Below are 22841 nucleotides of genomic sequence, written 5' to 3' on the forward strand. Positions count from 1 at the left end.
TCAGAGCTCCACTGCTAAATTGAGCTCCTTTCTGGTCCTACTACCTACAGAAGACCAGTCATCTCCTAAACACAATATGGAAAAATTCCACAAAGATGTATCTTTTACATGGAAGGGTTAAGGAGATGCAGGTTACCACATTAGGCCTGAGCTATACTCTCATTACTCAGCTGTAGAGAAAAATGCTCCCACACATCAATTGAATCCGTGACCCCCTGCTGACTAATCTTCACTAAGGAACCATGCCCAGTCTTTCTGGACTTTGCACAGTATGTTGAAAACCAGGATGCAAACATTAATCTACCTGAAGAATAAGAGTTGCCAGTAAATTGACCTAGATTCGTCCTGCCATCCTGAAAGTGCTCCCTGTGCTACACTAAGATTTGTTTTTGTTCTCTGGTGGAGGTTGTTAAAGAAACACAATCCCAGAAAAACAGCTTCTCACCATCCTCCCTCCATGCTTCAGCCTGCCAAAACGGCCATTCATTACATAGAATACAAGGACAGTTGTAAGCTTTATTAATATGTTCTTTTTTTAAAAAAACATTTTTTTAAAATATATTTTATTGATTTTTTACAGAGAGGAAGGGAGAGAGATAGTTAGAAACATCGATGAGAGAGAAACATTGATCAGCTGCCTCCTGCACATCTCCTACTAGGGATGTGCCCGCAACCCAGGTATATGCCCCTGACCGGAATCGAACCCGGGACCCTTCAGTCCGCAGGCCGACACTCCATCCACTGAGCCAAACCGGTTTTGGCATTAATTTGTTCTTTATTCAACATCACAACCTCAAGAATTTAAAAAAACATTTTAAGGAACACGGACACTCCACAGTTCCCTATAGCATGGTAAAGGCATTATCAGGTGTACTGGTACACTACAAGGAGAACTGGAGTCATTACAGCATGTTCCAGTTCAAAAATCTGAGTGTTGCCACATCCTAGCTGTGTGACTGGCTGTTACCTAAGTCTAACTTCATTCTTACACAACATCCTCCCTAGAATTCATTCACTTCCAAGAGAATTCATTCCTCTCCCCATTTTCTGACTCTCTGGAAACTTAACGAACTTCCATCCCATGTCAGCAAGCCTATCTTCCATCTACTACTCCCTCCTCTTTCAGCAACATTAATCTCCAGTCCTCTGACTAGTCCTTCCTGGTGTTCATCACACAGTTCCTTATCTTGCCTCCTAAAAACACACTTTCCTTAACATTCTACCTCTATGCATCACCCCTTTGGGACCTCTCATACACTCATCTCCAGCATCCAATACTATGTTTGGCACGCTTTGGGCATTTCAACACATTTATGTCAAATAAATAACTGAATCAATGCATAATATAGAACTTCCACTATAAACTCTTTGTAGGTGACTTTCAGATCTCATCTCCAGCTCTGCTCCCAACTTCTCTCCTAAATTCCAGCATCACATTTCAAACTACCTTCTAAACATTTCCACCATGTTCTTTTTTTTTTTTTTAATATATTTTATTGATTTCTTACAGAGAGGAAGGGAGAGGGATAGAGAGTTAGAAACATCGATGAGAGAGAAACATCGATCAGCTGCCTCCTGCACATCTCCCACTGGGGATGTGTCCGCAACCCAGGTACATGCCCTTAACCGGAATCGAACCCGGGACCTTTCAGTCCACAGGCCGACGCTCTATCCACTGAGCCAAACCGGTTTCGGCTCCACCATGTTCTAATGGCAGCTCAAGTTTAATATATTCAAAACCCAGTTTATTGTCTTCCCTTATAAAAGCTACCATATATTTGTATTTCTGTTCATTTGAATAGCCATTCTCCTAAGCCACTCATGTTCAAATTCAAAGCACAGCTTCATTTCCAGTCTTTATTTTTTTCTCAATCCCCATTCTCCAGTTAGCCACCAAATCCAATCAATTCAACCTTTATTCTTCCTCCTCCACCCTAGCTACTTGAATTATTACACTGCTAACCAATTTCTCATTTCTATCTGATCACAAACCATTGCCAAATCACATTCCTACAGCACCAATCCGAAGCTTCTTCATTGTCCAAAATCCCCATGATCTCCTGAACTAAATCTAAACTTGGCATTCAAAGTTTTTTCACAATCTGGACCCCAGCTATCTTTTGCTAATCTCATCTCTCATTAGCCATTTTAGCTTTCCTCCTTCCTCGGCCTGGAATGTCCTTTCTTCCCATCTTTCTTGGTGGGAATCTTGCCCATGTTTGCACGACTTCGTTTAAATGAAAAGCCTCCAACTCCGTGTTAGCTCCCTTCTTCCTGTCCTGATAGAAGGACGGAGATGACAGCGATCTGAAATCCCAGCTCCGAATCCAGTTCTCTGTTGAGGCGACAGTCACATTCCTCATTGCTGCCTGTGGCTTTGGCCTCAGCCCTGATACGTTCTCAGTAAACTGTCATTCATTCTCTCTAGCTTTGTTGTTTTCAACCGGAAAGGACTCATTCTGTTTAGGCGCTTGGTTTTCAAACCTTTTTCAAAAGAGTTGAACATTTTTTTCAAAGGGGATGCTTTGGAGATCCAATATATAAATGTAGATATCCTCTTGTTGAAATCTCTAGTAGAGCTTTGGGAACTAGAAACAGATAAATGTTATAAAATGAATTTTACTCTTATCAGTTATTCCGTAAGTAGATTATATGTTCATCTTTTTGTGTAAGTCTGTCCTTTTCTTGCTCCTTTATTTCATCAAAGGTTCAGGTCAAAATCTTCAAGGTGATGACCTTATCTTAAAAAATCTTAATACCTTAAAAATATTCTATTAAAGTATAACACTGTATGCATTCACTTTATAAAACAAGAATAAAGAGATATAATCATAGGTAAATGAAAATAAAAATGGGAGATATTTTTGGTTATAAAAGAAAAAAAGTTCCATTACTATTTTAGGCCTGATTCATGCTACTGAATGGATGGAATATAATACTTGATAAATAACATTTTACAAGAAAAAGAAAACTAAATGGGGTTATTTAAAGAACCAACTTGTTTTCATGCAAATGACCAAAATAATGAAATAAGCAGAACCTAGAGCAATTGTTTTTAAATAGGATGCTTGAAACACTATTCACCTAATTCTAGAAGAAGCTGATTAACTAGCCTCTTCTCTCTCTTAGGGAATATCATCATGTACTATATACTAATAAACTGACAAAATTTGTGTTTCAAAGATACAATTTTTCTTAAATATCGCTATCAAACCATTCATAGTACTTGACAGTAGGCCATGCTAATCTAAACTAATAAAAGAGAAACATGCAAATTGACCATACCTTCACGATGCCCACCAGCAGAAAGATGCGAATTGACCATACCTTCACGATGCCCACCAGCCAATCAGGAGTGAGTATGCAAATTAACCCAACAAACATGGTGGGTTAATTTACATATGCAGGTGCTGAGTGGCTGGAGGTGAGGCAGGACGGTTGTGTCGTCGCCATGGTGACGACGCAGGTGTTCCCCACTACCCCAGCCACTCCGGGCCTCTGGGCAGCATGGGAAGGCAGAAAGGTGGCTCCGGTAGGAGTGAAGGCAGTGCCGGCAGCCAGGGGAAGGAAGGCCCATTCTTGCACAAATCTTCGTGCATCGGGCCTCTAGTGAAGATATATTTACCAAGATTCATGGTGAAAAGGAAGGGTTTAATGCCTCTACCTTGAAAAATTTCTTAAGAAGTCAAACCCCCCTAAAAAATATTTACCAACAAGGGGAAATGGTACATGGAGATATGTCATTCCACTCAAAACCTCAACTAATTGCAATTAATTCACACACGATGCCTACGAATTTCAAGCTGTATAACCTAAGACAATACAGAGCTCTACAGCTACAAAGGAAGCTTCAATAAATTGCTACGATTCCCCTTAACTCAGAGCATTTTAAGCACCAAACACAGTCTAGGCTGGATGCATGCCTTCGGCAGAGAAAAGAATTCTAAGTGGATGGATGGGAATGTGAAGGGAAGACCTTAGAAATAAGCCATGAAAACAAGTTCTGAGGGGTCCTCTGGCCCCTCCCGGACAGGGAGTTAGCTATTAAGCAGACATCACTTAGGACAGTGAGAGAAAGGCTGACCATCCCCCTCCCCTCAAAAAACACCTTTACAAGGTCACAGATACATCAGTGTCACTAATGCATTTTTAAAATATTACAGCAATAAACTCTGGTTAGAGTGGGTTCCACCTCTATATCACAGGAAAAAACAAACTCCAAACTTCTCCTATATTAAAAGGTAATGTTAGCAAACTCTCTCCCTCTGCCTGCATATAAAATTTCTCCCATTTTCCATGAACGACCAACAGGAAATCCTTCTGTTTAAAACTAGATTGGTAGTAGGCAATTAACTTTACAAGCTTAATTTTGCCACAGTTTTATTTAGCACCAACTACAGCCACACAAATAGCGCAAGCATCTCCATAAAACAGACTGCCTTACCCATCTCAGGTTTTTAAAACACAGCATCAAGCCATTTCTCATGTCTGATCCAACTGCTGTGATCTGTTTTTTGATCCTGTAGCCACTGACTCCACATATATCTTTATTACTGTATGGGAAAACGGTCACCCTGAGGTGTAAATCTCCATGTTCACCATGCCTCTCCTAAGAATATCTCTCAGTTTTAAGAAAAGACTCATGAAAACTGAGGGGAAGTGGGGCAGATGGCCCCTGAGATAAGTTTCTGGGTTTGTTGCTTCAACTCTGAAGTGCCAGTATGGCCTTAGAATGACTTAAAGTCCAGCCATCCCAGGGCTGTGGAGTGACTAAATAGAAAGAGGTTTTCTTATCTGGGCTGGTGGTCTAAAATCTCTCCGATTGCCCAACAACCAAGTATGAACAAACACACTAAAAAAGTCAGTCCTCCAGACTATGAAAAACTCAGGCATTCTGATAGCTCTTCATCCATAATGAGAGAATAAACAACTTCTACCAAGAGTTACAGTTCTAAAAGCTGATAATAAGACATCCACTGAGTTAAATTTATAAACACAAAGGCCCAGTACAGATTCTATACCCCAACTACCAGGATTCAGAACAAATAAGAAAGGAGAGACTACATACATATTGAAATCAGATTGTGTAATAGGAAAATGTGAGTGAAAAAACAACCTCGAGGGATTCATTTTTATACTAGTCTTCATTATGTCCTCTGCTCATATTTATTTTGAAAGGGCTAAAAACGATTTAATGGTGATGGTTACCTAATTTCCATTTCAATCATTGTTTCAACAAACATTTATTGAGCACATACTATGTAGGGCATTGTGCTCTGTTAAGAGAACCAAGTTGCACAATAGTCCCTCCTATGGAAAGGTTATGATACATATATCCAGAAACACATGTCAATATGTATGTAGAAGGTGTCAAAAGTCATAGAACGGTTAGAGAGATTGTAATGGAAGTTGAAAGGAAAACATTACATTCAGGCTGGTAATCAGACTAGATTTGGAAAACACTGGACTTGGGTCTTTTGAATGCATAGGATTTAAACATGCTGGCATGGAAGACCAGAGGGTGGGACATTTCTGTTGGTGAAAACAAGTTGGACAAATATGAAATGCACGGTATGTAGAAGGAACACGGGGCGGTTCGGAGAAAAATGCTTGATGGGAGGGAAGAAGATAAGTCAGGAGGGGCGCAAAGAAAAGGTATCTAACCAACCTGAAGAGTCATGGAAGCTTCTTTGCAAAACTTTGAGCTGGATCTCAAAGACATGTAGAAATCAGCCATATACATAAGGAGGAGCCAGTAGCATATAAAAAGCAGAGAGCCTGTGAGATCATGGCTTACGTAGGGCACGTTTACCTTGGTAAGGAACAGTGTGTAGCACCTAAAGCAAGTCCTACAGCAAGAACGTGGTGTGTGCAGGTGGCAGGAGATGAGCTTGAGAGGACAACAGGAGTCAGGTGAGGAAGGGCACTACAGGCCATGATGAAACAGGCAAGCTTGGTCTTTAAGGTGCTGAGAAAACGTGCAAAGATTTTAAGCAAGAGAGTGACACCTATTGTGTATTTTAGAAAGATCTGTCTAGAAGCAGTATTAAGGATGCATTACAAGGGATGAGACTAGAAGTAAACAGACCAATTAAGGGGCTGTTACATTAATTTAAATCTTTCATCGCTTGTAAAATGAGAATAAGGGTAAACTAAAACAGTGGTGGTGAAATAGATAAATGAATGCAAGAGGTAGGCAGGACTTAGTAACTAACAGAGGGGCTAAGGATAGCAAACGAAGAAAGCCTAAAATGTCTCCCAGATTTATTTAGCTCATTGGGTCAATGGTGGTACCCTTCTACTCAAGAGTGAACACAGAATGGAGGGAGGTTAGGGGAGAAAAAAATGTTAAGTTCCGTTGCAGACATCTGGAATTTTAGAAAAATACTAGAGGCCCAATGCGCAAAACCGCCGCAGGACCCGACTCCACCACGCCACCATGGGCGGGACCCATCAATGCACCTCCTGGTGGCCGGTCGTTTGGTCGTTCCTGCATTATGGCGTTATGGCCATTGGCTTTTTATATATATAGATGATAGATAGATAGATAGATAGATAAGTGTTTAAAACTATGGGTTTTAAAAATATATCTGGTTTTGCTACTTATTATTTGTGCCTCCTGGACAAGGGATCTATCATCCTCTCTGCTCCCTCATCTGGAATGAAGCAAGACGGGTAACTACTCCTGGGGCCGGAATTAAATAAGATCATGAATGAAGATACTAAATAAGTGATAGCTGCTTTGTCAGTATTGTTATTTGAGGTAACTATGGGACATCCAGATTGAAATGTCCAATAGACCGCTTTAGAACAGTCTGAGGTTTAGATGCAAAAGGCCGTGTAGCGTAACTAAGGACACCACACCTTAGGAAAGGGAGGGGAGTGGGGCAGTGAGGCTTGAGAAATAGATATGCCACTGTAGTGGCTGAGGAGAAGGGTGAAAGATAACTAGGGAGAGACAGCAGAATAAGGCAACATTATTAAACAACATTATTAACCATCCGGCCCCTACTTTCATATAAGTAATTTGGAGAATTAAAAGAAAGATAAAGGTTTCTAAAGTAAAATAAAGCCAAATGGGGGCAATTCATTAAAATAACTGAGAACCCAGGCTTTGTCAAATAAGGAGACAGGATATAAGCAGATGTTAACACGGCTTGTGGAATGTGTGGGAAGAAAGAACAATGCTACCTATTATTTTTTAAAAGGACAAACAGACAGGATTCATGAGAGAGGAATGGAATTGGCTACTATATGGGAAGATGGATGGGACTGGCCAGAAGGTAAGGGAGGAAGTGAGAATTCTTTTTACAGCTTTGATTTTGAGCCTTGTTCCTGTGATCTTGTGAACACAGTACCCTGCCTAGCCTCCCTGGAATCTCACTTAAAGGCAAAAAGAGCCTGAGCTATACTTGGTAGATTCGTTGTCTACAGCGGTCTTAGTGGAGTAATTCCAAAACTATTTTGCATTAACTATAAGACATTAGTGTGGCTGAGAAGAAAGATACAAATGAGGAATAGGAGAAGGAGAGAAAGAATCTTGGGGTGTTAGACTCGAATTGAAAGCATCAGTTTGAACTCATGATTTAAATGAATAAATATAAAGAAAAAATATAGAGATAAATTTATATAAAAATAAAAAATATATATATACACATATACATATATACATATATATATATATATATACACATATACATATATATATATATCTCCTAGTTCTGCCCACTGAAACAAAGATAAGTCCATAGCAATGAGCACTCCTCTGATATTTAAATACTAAAAGAAACCAGGACATCTGGGAGAAATAGCTGATTCCAGGTCTGGGGCAGAGAAAATACAATGTGAGCTTAGACATCTTCTTGTGACAGAAAATAAGAAAGTTCTTAAAAATTAACAGAGCTATATCAAAAGGAATCGGAGCCAGACTAAAGGGGTTCCCACTGGCCAAATTTGACGATAATGAAATATAATCACACTGAATTTTTAAAATCGGAGTCCATTGTGATTTTTATCAAAGGAGAGGCGGAGGGAAGGCAAGCTCTTCTTCAGGCAAGCCTGCCTCTGGCCAAGGCCGGGGAATGGCAGAATTAGAAAAAACACAATTTAGTAATCACTGTTATATATATTTTTAATCCTCACCCAAGGATATGTTTTTATACTGATGAGAGTGAGAGAGAGAGAGAGAGAGAGAGAGAGAGGGAGAGAAACATCGACTAGTTGCCTCCTGCACGCACCCCGACCAGGGAGGGAATCCGAAACCTAGGTATGTGTCCTGACTGGGAATTGAGCCCCCAGCCTTTTGGTGTATGGACGACACCCAGCCAGATTACACCCTACTGGTATAATATTTGATTCAGACAAGATTTATCAATGCTGCTAAAAATGTTCAATGAAATCTTATTAGAAAACAGGATCTTCAGCTCAAAATATCCCACAAATTACTTATTAATCATAAAGGGACATTAATAGACAAATCAATAGATCCATCGAAACAAAGTAACTAAATTTTTATCATTAACCAAGGCATCAAGCTGACCATCACCAATAACATGACAAACTGATATCACATCCCCTTGATGTGATTCTGTAAGAAGGTGGCGAAGTGGCAACATGGGCATGCGGCGTTCTTACCCAGGTCTGTAGTCTGAATGGAGCTATGAGGAAAGGGTCAACAATCTGTAGAAGAACTGCGGGACGTTCTGTAAAACAGCAGGTCTGGGCACATCAAAACATCAACACCATGGAAGACAGCCCCCTTTGCAAAGCCTTGAAAGAGAAGGTACAGGGAGGGAACGGGACTGGGCTAAGGAAGACAGGAACCCCAAATCCAATGTTTGATCTCTGACGAAGCCTGGATCAGGAAGGAAGAGGAAACATATAAAGGATATTTCCAGGACAACTAGAAAAGTTGAATATGGGCTAGATATGAGGTATTGTTCAGTCAATGTTGAGTTCCATGAACACAATAATGGTACTGAGGTTGCACAGGTAATGTCCTTATTCTCAGAAGTTAGGAGCTGAAGGCATGCAGGGGGCAGTGTCCCTGCCTTCGACTGGCTTTCACCTGGTTCAGTACAAAAAGAAAAGATGTTTGTCCACATTATTCAGAGAGCTAGAGAGAAAGCAAACGGGCAGCTTTTAACAGTCGATGAACCTGGGGAAGTACACGCAGTCATTGTCCTTTTCTTTCATCCTTCCTGTGGTTTTGAAAGTTTTCAAAATAAAAGCTGAACAAAAATTGACTGTAAACTTCTGGAAGACAGACATCAACCCACCCAACTATGGATGCACCCAACACAGAGCCTGGTGTAAAGCAGGTGCTCCACTTAAAAGTCACTTTTTAAATCTCATTTTTTCACCACGTGCCTTACCAAATTCTTTTTTATTTTTTATAAAGTATTTAAAAATACGTTTTTATTGATTTTTAGAAAGAAAGGAAGAGGGATAGAGAGATAGAAACACAGATGAGAGAGAAACATCATCGTTCTGCTGCCTCCTGCACATCCCCTACTGGGGATCGGAACCACAACCCGGGCATGTGCCCTGACCAGAATCTAGCAGTGACCTCTTGGTTCCTGGGTTGACACTCAACCACTGAGCTACACCAGCCGGGCCAAATTCTTCATTGAAATATAGTGTATTAAAATACAGGAGGTTAGGTAAAATAATATAGTCCTCTCTGTGTTAAAAAAAAAGGTCCAGAAATTTGAGATTATTATCACTGTCAGTACTAGATGATTCCATTTACTTACAAAAAAATTTTAAACTGCAGGTTATTCTTCAGTTTCACCTTAGAGACAGAATATCCTGAATTAATCCTATCAGCATGGTATTTATGTTTCCGTATTCCCAAACATGTGAGATTTACAAATGTGATAAGCAGTAGTCTGAGACATGAAACCCTCATCACTAAATAGTGGCTGTTTTAATAAAAGCCATACGTACCTATAAAACTCCTTTTTCACATATGTTCACATATATGATCTTCTTTTATTTTTAGCCCCCTGTAAGGCAGCTTGTTTCTGCTCTTCCTAACTCACTGGGCTTCGTCCCTCCAAAACCTACCCTGGGTGTTCCGCCGGCCAGCTGGGCCCGGAGACGGAGAGCTTTGCCTCAGAAAAGGGAAACGATCAGCAGCCAACATTCATGTGATGACTAACCAACTAAAAGACAGGAAACAAGGTCTCTGCTCCATGTGTGCTCACAGGACACGCGCAGGAACAGTGAGGCTCCAAGTCATTTAAGCGAATCTTTATGTGAACCCTTTAAGACAGCGGTTCTCAACCTGTGGGTCGCGACCCCTTTGGGGGTCGAACGACCCTTTCACAGGGGTCGCCTAAGACCATCGGAAAACACATATATAATTACATATTGTTTTTGTGATTAATCACTATGCTTTAATTATGTTCAATTTGTAACAATGAAAATACATCCTGCATATCAGATATTTACATTACGATTCATAACAGTAGCAAAATTACAGTTATGAAGTAGCAACGAAAATAATTTTATGGCCGGGGGTCACCACAACATGAGGAACTGTATTAAAGGGTCGCGGCATTAGGAAGGTTGAGAACCTCTGTTTTAAGAGATAAAACCTCTCGAGCAGTAACTTAGTATGAGATTCACTTGCTTTCTCCCTGTCTGTGAAGTTTTACTGTTTGGGTGAGCGGTTCCGGAAGAGGGATGAAGCGATGTTCCTCGCCTGCTTAGAGGAGACACCAGGCTGATGACTGTAGTGAGTCTGGGCGGCTCGCTGACCACAGGCACGTTCCGCAAAGAGCCAAATACACACCTTTTCCCCAAGACTGTCCCCAGAGACTCCAGGATCATCCAGCTTAGCTATCACTGAAGTATCATGCTACATAACCTTCTACCAGCAAAAACCCAACTGGGCAGAGGAAGGTCCAAACAAGGAAAAAATAAGGGATGGACTGTGGCACATACTATTACCAGGTGAAGGCTTTGAACAGATCCTTAAGATAACAGGCTCGGCGATTAGAGCCAGCGACAATTCAGCCCCGATGCGATCAGCTAGTGCGATGCTGGGGGTGACTGTGCAGGCAGGCAGCACTGCTCCCAAGGTCACGCCATTTCAAACACTGGCTGGCAAAAGCCTGGCTCTAGCACTTTCCTCCGGCCCCCAGGGAGGTACTCTGGTAACTAGACAGACCACACATGAGCACCAACCACTCTTCTACAACGGCTCCTATTTGGGGCCATCTGCAGGAGCCTGGTCTCATTTACGGCACAGCAGCAGCTCCAGATAAAGCTCCCTTGACCCTGACCCTGACCCTGACCTCTGAGCCCTTCCTATCCTATAGAGCAGTGATGGCGAACCTTTTGAGCTCGGCGTGTCAGCATTTTGAAAAAGCCTAACTTAACTCTGGTGACGTGTCACATATAGAAATTTTTTGATATCTGCAACCATAGTAAAACAAAGACCTATATTTTTGATATTTATTTTATATATTTAAATGCCATTTAACAAAGAAAAACCAACCAAAAAAATGAGTTCGCGTGTCACCTCTGACACACGTGTCATAAGTTCGCCATCACTGCTATAGAGCTTGCCTTTGTGTCTAAAGGTCTTACTTTGCCGGCCTGTAATTTGCCCTCATTCAAACACATATCACCGAACAGGTGTGACACACTTTCCACATTCTAACCTTTAAATTTTTTCAGTAAAATAATGGCCATAATAGCTACACACTTCGGCTTACTGTAAAAAAAAACCCCACATAAACATATATACCTGTAAAGCAGAAGAAGATAAGGATGTGTTGGTTAAACTGAAAGATGCAAAGGGAAGATGTTTATTCTCAAGGTAGGCAAGGAGAATCCGGCGTCCTACACCTGTAAACCAAGCGGCTAAGGAAAGATAAGAGAGCAGTTTTACGCAAAGGCAAGAGCTGAAGATGGACCAGTGGAACCACTTTCTTCCTCTGGTTCACTGGAGAATCACGGTCTCCCAGTCCCAGCAGAATTGGGCTGAAAGGTAATAAAAAATTAGGACAGTTAGAGAGGAAGTGAGACAGCAATTGAGGAAGGAACGGCCTGAAGACAAAACAGTGTGGATGCTGAGCTGATACAAGAAGCAAGCGTGTGAGACGAGGTTTTCTGAAAGGGACGCAGCATGGTCCTGTCCAGAGAAGCACCAGCATCGTGTAGGTGGACATATTCTGACAGAGTGGTCAGGGGACCTGGCTAGGAAGCTGCTGCTAGTGCAACATGATCTGGCGAGGCAGGACGCTGAGGCTTCCAGACAGTGCTGTGGAGAAGCAATCAGCCCATTTTATTTCAGCCAAGAGTGGAAGTCAAGGAGGGAAAAGACTCCAAATTCAGGGGCCTTAGAGACCAGGGTGACAATGGTGTCATATGCAATGACAGAAAAAGATGAAAGTTCCATTTCTGACATGTTAACTTCAGGTTAATCCTAGCCAAGTGGAGAGAGGGTGCAGACAATGGGAGATATGACGGGGGCAGGTGAGCCCTTGGTGTTTGGGCAGATACCTCCCTGCCCGCTCCAGGGACCTCCTAACTTAATTCCAACCTGGCATTACAGTCCCTGCTGGATGCTGAGGATCGGAGCGCCTATCTTACCAAGGAAGACTGCCAAGAGTGAGATGCTTATTCTAGGCCTTTTTAAAGGTCCATGTCATTGGAGTATCAACTTCAAACACTGAGTAGCATTTAAATATATATCAGAGCACTTTCATTCAAGCCTATTTAACATTTCTGAAATATCTAGATCAAAATGTTGGGTCAAATGACTATATTCCAGTAAAACATCTACTAAGAGAAAAAATCTTCCCCGGCCCACAACTCTCTTAAGAGATTCAAGACACCTGTCACCATAACATCTTCTCAGGGCCAGCTCTCTCTCCACTTGACCGCAGGTTCTCCTCTGGGGAGGAAAGGCCACACATCGCCTTTGCTGTGCATGTACAGAGACCGCTCCATCGCCTTTTCTTCTCACCCTAGTTCAAGGCCAACTGCACCACGCTTTTGAGACCAGCCCTGGAAGGTCTTCAAAGAGAAACTGCCCATTAACCACAACAGCAGCTGCTGGCTGGAGCCTGCAATTTAAATCTCTGAAAAAGAAACTGTGGCTTCTGAAATTTAAACAAGGAGGTGCTACTTGTAATTACAAACATTCCAGTGGGTTCCTTCCTTCATTGCTGGTTTCCAAACAAAGGCTGTTTATTCGAATTTGGTGGCGCTCCCCCTCCCCAAACCTTGAATGTAGGCATTCTTTTGTGCTTTTCACCTGGCCAAGCAGCTCAGACCCCTCAAAACCATCTCATGTGTAATTGCTTGTTTGGCTGGAAACCAAAAAAACCAAATGCTTCTGATTTATAGTCCACATTAAATACATTTGAGAAAGAACCTCTTAACACACACACACACACACACACACACACACGCACACAGACTCACATTTCATGAACTTTGGAAAATGGAACAACCTATTTTCAAAAAAAAAAACCAAAAACACAAAGAAGTTCAGAAATTAATACTGAAGCATTTCAACATTTCTAGTTAAAATTAAAAATTCATATTTTAAATCAATGGGGCAAATACTAATAAGTAAAAATAGTGATCTTTTTTCTCCCTACCTGGTGCCCCTATCCTACAAAAATTCAGCCCGAATGCTCACAGCTTGTTGTATGGGTTTCCTGCAGTGCAGAAGAATTCTGCGATCACTTCAGTCACAGAATACAGGGAAAAATTAGCACTAAGCCAGTCAGAAATGGGAAAAGGAGTTTTTTTCTTTTAATCCTTATATTCAAAAAAGGCAAAGGCCTTTTATATAGCATGGAGGCATTTTAAGATAAACATACAAATGAAGCTATGTATCTCCCAGCCACCCTAACAGAAGTCCTCAGATGGAGGTATTCATCATGAGAACTGGAAATGCAATCTACCGGTGCTTCTGAAGCACACCACAGTGGATGGATTAGCTACAATTACTGCATATTTACACAACCATATTTACACAACAATAACACTCATCTTCTCCAATCCAAACAAAACCTCGCTCAAAATAAACCAAACCAAGAAAAAGGGTCTCCTCAGTACAGGCAGTAATCAAACTCTGGCTTCTTGGTTTCTGCCTCAGCTTTACCCGCCGTACAAGCCTTCACTCTGGGTACTTTCCTCAGTAAGGCAAGGGGAGGGCAAAAATTCCGTAGGCCAGTGGGGAAGATGTACATTAAAATAACGGTACTGTGATTATGGGAGTGGGGGAAGGAGGACTGCATTGCACAGAGACTCATTCTAACGTAAATTATGGGAGAAATAACAGGACGTCCAGGATTCGTGTGAAATAATCTGGGAAGGAGAGGACATGTGGAGAGCACAGAGGATGGGCTGCCATAGGTGGATGATTACTGAACGAGGTGATTTGCACACAGGGTTAATTATGGTCTTTCCGCTTTCGTATGTATTTGAAATTTTTCATAGTAAAATGGAAAAGTAAAGAAAATATGACCAATGTAAAAAAGTCATCTTGCAAAAAAAAATATTTTTTTAAAAAAAGAAACAAATCATACTCCGCTTTTCCTCTGCTTCATAAAAAGGGGTGAGCACCTGGTAAGGAAATCAAGCTGTGTTCTTGTTCATTAACCAAGGACCCTCCTTTCTTCCTTAGTTAGGGGGGAAGAGCTCTAAGGTACAGAGGAACCCTTGCAAAGGCAAGTCAAAAGCTGGAAAAACGAAAGCTGAGGATTCTGAAACCTGGTTCTCATGCACTTGACTTATCACAGCAACACAACCCTGAGCTCGCCCCCGTGCAGGAGCGCTGGATGGCGTTCACGCTGTGGCTGCCAAATCAAGTCCAGAGGTTTCGGAATCATTTGTCAACACCAAAGACAACCTTACCAAGAACTGGGCCTTTCTTCCCAGAGGTCACTCCTCTGATCCATGGGTTTATTACTTAAAACAGCAATAAATCGTGCTGCCTTCAGAATACAAACCATTCCCAGCCAAGATACTGTCTCCCCATGATCCATATCCCTCTCTGGGCATCCCTGCTGGAAGGTGGAAGAGAAGGTCCATTGGCTGGACCTCAAGGGAACCCGCTCCCCGTCCAGGGTGCAGAGGTAACTTAGCCTCAGGTCAATGGTAAGCAAGGTCCTGCCCCCTCTGGGCTGCGGCTGCCTCACTGCAAAGTAATGAGATTTCACCAGATGATTTCTAATAATGCCCTTCCCCTTTCAAAAATGCCAGGATCACAAAAATCTCAAATTCTCCAACAGGTGACATTAAGAAAAAAAGCTCTGGTGCTAAAGTGAACGTTTTCTATTAAATACTTTTAAAAGGTGAATATGCGCCGAAACCGGTTTGGCTCAGTGGATAGAGCGTCGGCCTGTGGACTGAAAGGTCCAGGGTTCGATTCCGGTCAGGGGCATGTGCCTGGGTTGCGGGCACATCCCCAGTGGGGGGTGTGCAGGAGGCACCTGATCGATGTTTCTCTCTCATCGATGTTTCTAACTCTCTATCTCTCTCTTCCTCTCTGTGAAAAATCAATAAAATATATATTTTTAAAAAAAGGTGAATATGCATATTGTATTGGGTGAGTTTCTCCGTGTGCATATATGTACATATGTGTGTATATATACATATTTGTATGAGTGTGTGCACACACACACACAATAATTGATACCATTAGGTGCTTGTACGGAACTAATTGCTTCCAACTCAAAGCAGCAAATTTTCAATTCTGCAACAGATGTCGCTGTGTGGTTTCTCCTTTCTGTGCTGGATTTTCAGTTTAAAAAGCCCAGCCTAATGGTCAGTACTATTCTTCCCAAGAAGGAGACACGGCATTTGGATACTTCCGATTTATTTTTTATACATTTCTTCATATGCTGGTAAATTTCTCTTCAAATCATAGCATCGATTAGTTTGGCTCAATTTAAGAAGGTCACTCAGGTAAAAATGGGCCTTTTATTAAACACACACACATACACACACAAACACACACACACACACACACACACACCATTTTTAAAATGTAAATTCTAAGTGACTGATTAGCACATACAGAAACCCAGGGGATAAGACAGTTTATATTCACAGCAATAATATCAATTTTCTAAAGTCTGAAAATCTTAAGCAACATAAGCCAAGGAATAAGAATTCACATATGTAGGCGGCCAAAATGTAGCGAGTGGGGGCAGAAGGCACTGCAAACTTCAAGAGCACCATCGAATTTTGGATTTTGGTTTTCACACATTTCTTTGAAAATAGTCAGACTAGTATTATAATTGCAAGACATCTTTGCAGTCGGACACTTCCTATCAACCCCCTTCTTGACACATGTCATAGAAAGGTGACATCTCTTTCCTTTCCACCAATATATCCTCCGACAACCATCGGCCTCAGCGGGGAGCTAGCATTTGCTTCTGTTGAAACTCACAGCTGGGAAGGATTTCAAAATCTCCATTAGACCCAGGAAAGCTGTTACCTGTTGAGGTGTGTGAGGGTGTGGAGCGAGATGAACAGTTGGGGAGCTGAGGACCCACTCGGATAAGAATGTGAAGTCAGGGAGTGAGAGAGGATGCGAAAGTGTCCCGCCTGCTGGCTTCTTCCAGGTCCCGCTCCCCTGCACCAGGAGGGCCATTGGAGAAAACGGGAGAAAGCATGTACAACATCCATATGAATAAAGCTCTTGTTCCAGGGAACTGCCTCCTCTTTTATTCCCCCCTTTTTCCGTATTTGTTCATTTCAAAAGATTGCTCAATGGGTCTCTTGTTCCTCCAAAACGTCCCAGGCAAATAATGCAAGCTTGTCTCGTCACACAAGTCACTAAATGAAGCCTTGTGCGTCTCCAGTGACACACTGTAAATATAAAGTGGCATTAATGAGGGATATTTTATCAAAGCTATCTCAGACAAGTGCGAGTCCCTCCTGTGGCTATTCAATTTGATGCACGGAAAGGCAACAATAGCAGGGCGGCACTTCTGCAAAGTCCCGATCCTGGTATTCAAGCCCCAACAGGCCACAAGAAGCAAAACTCGGCCTCTGGGCTTGCCAGCGCCACCAGAGCCCCACCCATCAGCCACCCTCTGGGATGCTGCAAGAGGTAAGAGGAGGGTGACCAACCACTGGTCTGCTCGGGATCAGAAACAACATCATGCAGCTAACACCAAACAGGCACGATTTACACTGGCAGGAGCTCAGAAAACCCCATTTTAGCTGCATTTCATTAACATCCAAACACCACAGGGGGGCTGGGAGATTGTCTCCAAAGGAGGGTGGATTGGGTTACAGGGGAGACATAACCAGGAGCTACTGCACAATGGCCCTCGATTGCTATCCCGGCAAGGATGTCAATGAAACAAGGCTAATGAAGTTAGAAGACGGCTCCAACAGGTTTCTCTAATCCTGGGAGTGGGACTGGAGGCCTCCGCGAAAGCTGCAACTCAGAGGACTGAGGAAGAAAAGTCACGGGCGGCCAGCTGAAATCTTCCCTGGTAGCCTAGGACCCAGACCCCTCCTCAAACTGACCACACGCACACACAAAGGCATTTACAAAAAGAAAAAAGGATTTGAAAACCATCTACCTCCTCACTACAAATCAAACCCAATTACTTTCTAATGTGAACACAATCTGATAACCAAAATATAAACAGAGAGGTACACAGGAGCAAGAAGCTGCTTCCATGGTAACTGGCAACAGAATTTTCTTGTAGCTCTGACATGCACGGCTGAGTTCCAGACCGCTCCTTTCCAAGTCAGCACATATCCCTCGCTAGGAAGGCAACTTCTTTCTTGCCGCGAGATAGTGACAAATATAGTGGTGTTGTTACTACTCGGCGCCTTCAATGAGCAGGCTTGACGGAGGGGGTAGCATCTCATCCTGCTCTGCTGCCAAGCGGCACTGCTCGGCTCCCATTTTTTTGTCAAAAGGCGATATTCCCGACCAGCGCTTTCCCCCTCCCCCTTTTTTGCAGCCAATACAAGTCTATTGTTGCCTCTATTATGCGCCAGTTTCCCAGCCTTTACTCACGCTCACGTTTAACTGACACTGGCGCTTTTTACAATGCAGCAGCGCGAAGACTCCCTTTCGGGAACATTTTATTGAACCCATCCAGTCGGAGACATTACCCGAAATGAAGTTGTAACCACACCGGCATCGGCTGAACCCAATTATCTCGTAACTCATAAATTAAAAATTCACGGGGGGAAAAAACACATAAACAACATCCGGAGAGACAGACCGTGGCATGGCAGAAAAAACCCTCGGCTCGGGAACTGAAGCTGCTTGCCAGATTCCCACCCCGATACGTCCCCAATGTGCTCCCCGAACAGAGCTCCCTCGCAAGCCTGTGCTGGGGAGGAAACAACCAACCCGGCATCCCCCAAATCCAAGCTAGCACCCCCAGGCATCCCCATTTCATTCAGCGCGGCTCCTGCGGTGTTTACGTAACTGTGTGTCCTCTAGCGTGTAAACAAAAGGCACAGCCCGAGCGCAGAGGCGCCCCGGGAGCGGCGCCCGGAGCCGCACGGCGGCTCCCGCGCTGCGCCGGCCCGGGCCCAGGGCTCTGTAGGTGGGGGCTGAGCTCTCGCTGTCCTCCGCCACTTGTTGCTCGTGGGTCCTGCAGCTCCGAAGCTGCAAGGAGGGGCTTTGCAGGCGCCGAGCCCTGCAGCATTCCCTCCAGCACCTGCCCCCGCCCCCCGCAACCCCCCGCGGCCTCGCGCCCTGGTTCCCGGCTCCCCGCGCCAAGCCCGCTGCAGGAGGCCAGGGGCGCGGGGAAGCTGCGCGAACGCTGAGCTCGGCGGTGGCGGGAACGGGAGGCCGGGCGCAGCACGGCCGGCCCCTTCGCCGGGGAAGAGCTCCCTTTTGTTAGCAAAAGCAAACACTGCCCTCTTCTTTCCCGTCCGCGCCAACGCGCCCGGCACTCCGGCGGCCACCGGGCAGCTCCGGCCGAGGGCTCCGCGTCTTCGGGGAGAGCGCGGGGCGTGCAGAGCCGCCCCCAGGCAAATTTCTCAAGACAGCTCTGCACACAGGGGGCGCCCGGAGGCCCGAAGGGTGCCCGTGTGGCGCAAAGGCCGCGAACGCTCCCTCCGCCACCCCCGGGCTGCTCAAAGGACAGGCAGCCTGAAATCTGGCGTCCCCACTCGCGGCGGAGGATGCCGTGGGGCAGGCCGACTGCGGGCTCCCGGCTCCGACCCGCAGAGGCGACGAGAGCAAACGCCCCCCCGCGGGGCCGGACCCGGTAACTTTCCCTCCCGGGAGCCTGGCCGAGGCGCCCCGCAGCCGAGCGGAGGGGACCGAGGGGCCGCGGTCAGGCTGGCGGGAGCACTGGGGACGCGCGGCTCGGGAACAGGCAGAGCGCGGGGAGCGCAAAGCGACCAGACAAGTCTGGGGCTGTCCTGTGGAGCAGCGAGGGATCTATCTCACTGGAGGCGGCGGCTAGTCACGGGGAGGATTTGGGGATGGAGAATTGGGGGGCCCGCTGGAGAGGCGGTGGTGAATGGGTGGCCTGGGAGAGGCGAGGACTGCAAGTTACAGGGACAACAGCGAGTTTGGACGGTTTGTGGGGTGCCTATGACCCATCCCCTTCCCCCAAATTCTCTAGCCCCCCTCCCAACCGGGCTCCCCATTCTCACTCCACTCCGCGCCAAGCCGTGGAGGGAAGATGTGGGTGCAGCCATCCCTAAGGACTCTAATTCACACCCAGCCGGACAAGGGAGAGGGGAATGACCGATCCCCTCAGCCCCTTCCATCTTAGCCCTGAGTTTCCTCTCCACACTCTCAGCGCCTCGGATTTAGGAAGTGGGGGACGGTTGTCATGGAAACGTTTCCACCACCACCCCTTGGCTACGGCTACTGGGGTGCCTTAGGAGATTTAGAGGGCCGCTTGGCCTGGTCCCACACCTACCTGTGGGGATCAATGCCGCGGCGGAGAGGAGCAACAGCAGAAGCCGGAGCCGGAGCCCGGGAGGCGCCGCCGCCACCGCCGCCGCCGCCGCCGCACACTGGGATCCGCTCGGCAGCACAGCACTCGCCATGTCGGGCACCTGCCTCAGACTGGCGGCGGCGGCTTCCTCCGGAGCCAGCGCGGACAACTAATGATATGCTAATGACATGCACTGAAGGCGGAGTCAGGGCCGACCAATCACAGCGCTGAGAGCCCAACCCGGCTCTCCGAGGACTTCCCCATCCCCCACCCCGCCCCCTGGCGCTGGGGTTCGGCTACGCGCCCGCGCCACCTAGGGGCGGGACAAAGGGGCGGGGCGTATGCAAATATGTTTATGTTAAAATTCTTTCTTGCTTCCTGGGCATCTAGGAAAAAGTGTTCTCCCTGCGCCGGGTGCGTGGGGCCTCGGCTCCGGGGGCGGTTCTAGCTTCCTGCACACCTTTATTAAGAATGCTTACAGCAAGCGCGATGTCGGACCAATGACTGGAGGATCTCCCTAGGAGGTTCCCTGCCCGGTACACCGAGCACAGCGGCCTGGAAAGCAGACGTTGCAAATTTCCGTCACTCACCTTGCACCGGAGGGATCGATCTCTGGGAAACGGGGGTGTTCGGGCGTGGAGAGTGAGCGTGCAGGTCCCCGGATTGACAAAACAATCCGGGAGAGGTGCATGCGTGCTCTGCACGTCCGGCGAGCGCGAGAGCCTGCTCGGCAACCTAGCGGTAGACTGGGGCATAGTGGGGAGAAAGGAGCCAGAGTCGGGCTCTGGGGTTTTCGAGTCCGCGTCTTTGTGATAGATTCTCGGGAAAGGTGGCTCGAGGAGGATCGACTCAGGCGCCCCAGCTTGCTGAAGGTCGCCTTCCTGGCTTTAGTGTGTGTGTGTGTGTGTGTGTGTGTGTGCCTGTGTTTAATACATATGACCATATGTAATATATATTTACGATTGCACACATTCAACAACAAAAAAAATATTATCCTGTCAAGGCTTCCGGGTGCAGTCCCGGAGGCGGGGAGTGGTGGGCGCCCGTGTGAAGATAGGGTTTGCCATCTTCCTCCTTCGGAGTTCAAACCCACTCCTCCCTGCTCTACACCCCCAGTCCCTCCTCAGGCGGGTGGTCCAACAGGTGCTCTGGCTTCCAGGGTCTCTGGGAGAGGCTCTCCCGATTCCACTCGCTCTACCTCCTCGAAATTGCCTTTGCTTTCTTTTGAACCAGGGAGCCCCATCTCTTGTTTGTTTGCTTTTTAATTACTTATTTTCTTCTCCTCTAGAAGATCATGTGCGCTCTGACCCTCTGTTGCTCAAGCATCAAATTGAAGGACGAGCCATATTAAGTGTAAAGGTTTATAAAAATTTAAGTATTCATAGAATGCAGAACAATAAGATGTAGGAAATACAATTTGCATAATAAATATCAATATCACAACAGCTAAAACAAACCATGACAAATTATCTGTGGCTAAATGACCAAGAGATTACTAAATGTGAATTGCTAAGTCTGAGCTATGGTCTGGTGGAGCTGCACCACATGGCTTGGCCAGGCCCTCCGTCCTCATCATGTTCAAAATAAATAAATAATAAAATTACATACCCAAAAAGGAAGTCGAGAGCTGCACACCCAACAAATGAGTTACACTTAAAACGGCCTCCTATTACCCATTATGCATAAACTAATTCCAAGACTGCCCTGTCTCCACAACCCTGGAATTTCTGCTCTTAATTACAGGCCACATGCATGAACTGCAGGCAGCCCTCCAGAAGTGGGAAGGCTCCCGCAGGAAAATAGCACTACATGAGGCAGGAAACCATCACCACATGGAAACCATCACCACGTGTCCAGTTCGCAACGTCCGACCTATTCTTATGCCTCTGAAAGTAAATCTACCTGGATCAGACTAAAATGCAAAGCAGAGTCCCAACAAAATCAGGATAAACAATTTGAGGCCATAGAAACAATTTGAGGTTCAAACTGTAAAGTAAGGTCCTATATGTCAGGAACTCTGGCATCCTTGCACAGAGCCTAGCACATAATAATATTATTTGCTATTATTATTACTACATTGCATTTATTGAGTTCTTTTTTAAAAATATATTTTTATTGATTTCAGAGAGGAAAGGAGAGGGAGAGATGGAAACATCCATGGTGAGAAAGAATCACCGATCGGCTGCCTCCTGCAGGCCCCCTCCTGGGGATCTAGCTCGCAACCCAGGCATGTGCCCTTGACCAGAATCAAACCTGGGACCCTTCAGTCTGCAGGCCGGTGCTCTATCCACTGAGCCAACCAGCTAGGGCTTATTGAGTTCTTAATTAAGTATTTTGCCTGCATAATCTCACTTAATTTTTGGAACAATCCCCATGGTACATACTATTATTATCTCTCATTTTATATTTTTTTAAACATTGTTAGGAAAATTAAGTCATTGGCCCAAGGTCAAAGTTTCTAAAGTGCAGACAGAGCTTATGCAATTAACCACTATGCGATACTGTGCCTCAATAAATATTTGTTAACTGGATGAATACATTTCACATTATAATGCATGGATCAAAACCATATCTACATTTTTAACATAAGGTGAAAATATGCCAGCAGTTCAGAAACATTTTTTTAAAGTAACAGGATTTCATTTTTACTCCCAAGGAAAAACATTCCTCATGAAGCTGAATCTTCAGGAGAATCTCGTCAGGCCCCAGTCCTCCCACACTAAGAACACAGTATGGGACATTGGAAGAGGTGGAGTGGTTTCATATCCCTTCATTCTCTTGGCACATCCAATGAACACCTACTCAAATTTCCAGTTGGCAAAGAACAACACGGGACATTTTTGTAGGAAATGCTAATGCTGTATGACTTACCTCGCCAGCAGAATGCAAATAGCTTTAGAGATTTCCACCAAAAGAATGCCACCTGTG

The 22841-nt window shown here is 44.9% G+C and overlaps 1 protein-coding gene across 7 annotated transcripts in view; it reads right to left on the reverse strand.

The window, feature by feature from the left end:
• The window catches only part of CADM1 (cell adhesion molecule 1), a 346652-nt gene extending 326601 nt beyond the window's left edge, over nucleotides 1–20051 (reverse strand). For all 7 annotated transcript variants that reach the window (XM_070426095.1, XM_070426093.1, XM_070426090.1 and 4 more), the window contains exon 1: nucleotides 19896–20051. In XM_070426095.1, coding sequence (XP_070282196.1) covers nucleotides 19896–20025 — 130 coding nt within the window. In that variant the 5' untranslated portion in view covers nucleotides 20026–20051. The remainder of the gene's footprint in view (nucleotides 1–19895) is intronic.
• Between the last annotated feature and the right edge of the window lie 2790 nt (nucleotides 20052–22841).

Source organism: Myotis yumanensis, unplaced genomic scaffold, assembly GCF_028538775.1.
Source record: "Myotis yumanensis isolate MYYU_CA2020_CCGP unplaced genomic scaffold, mMyoYum1.0.hap1 SCAF_10, whole genome shotgun sequence".
In the NCBI taxonomy this organism is placed as follows: domain Eukaryota; kingdom Metazoa; phylum Chordata; class Mammalia; order Chiroptera; family Vespertilionidae; genus Myotis; species Myotis yumanensis.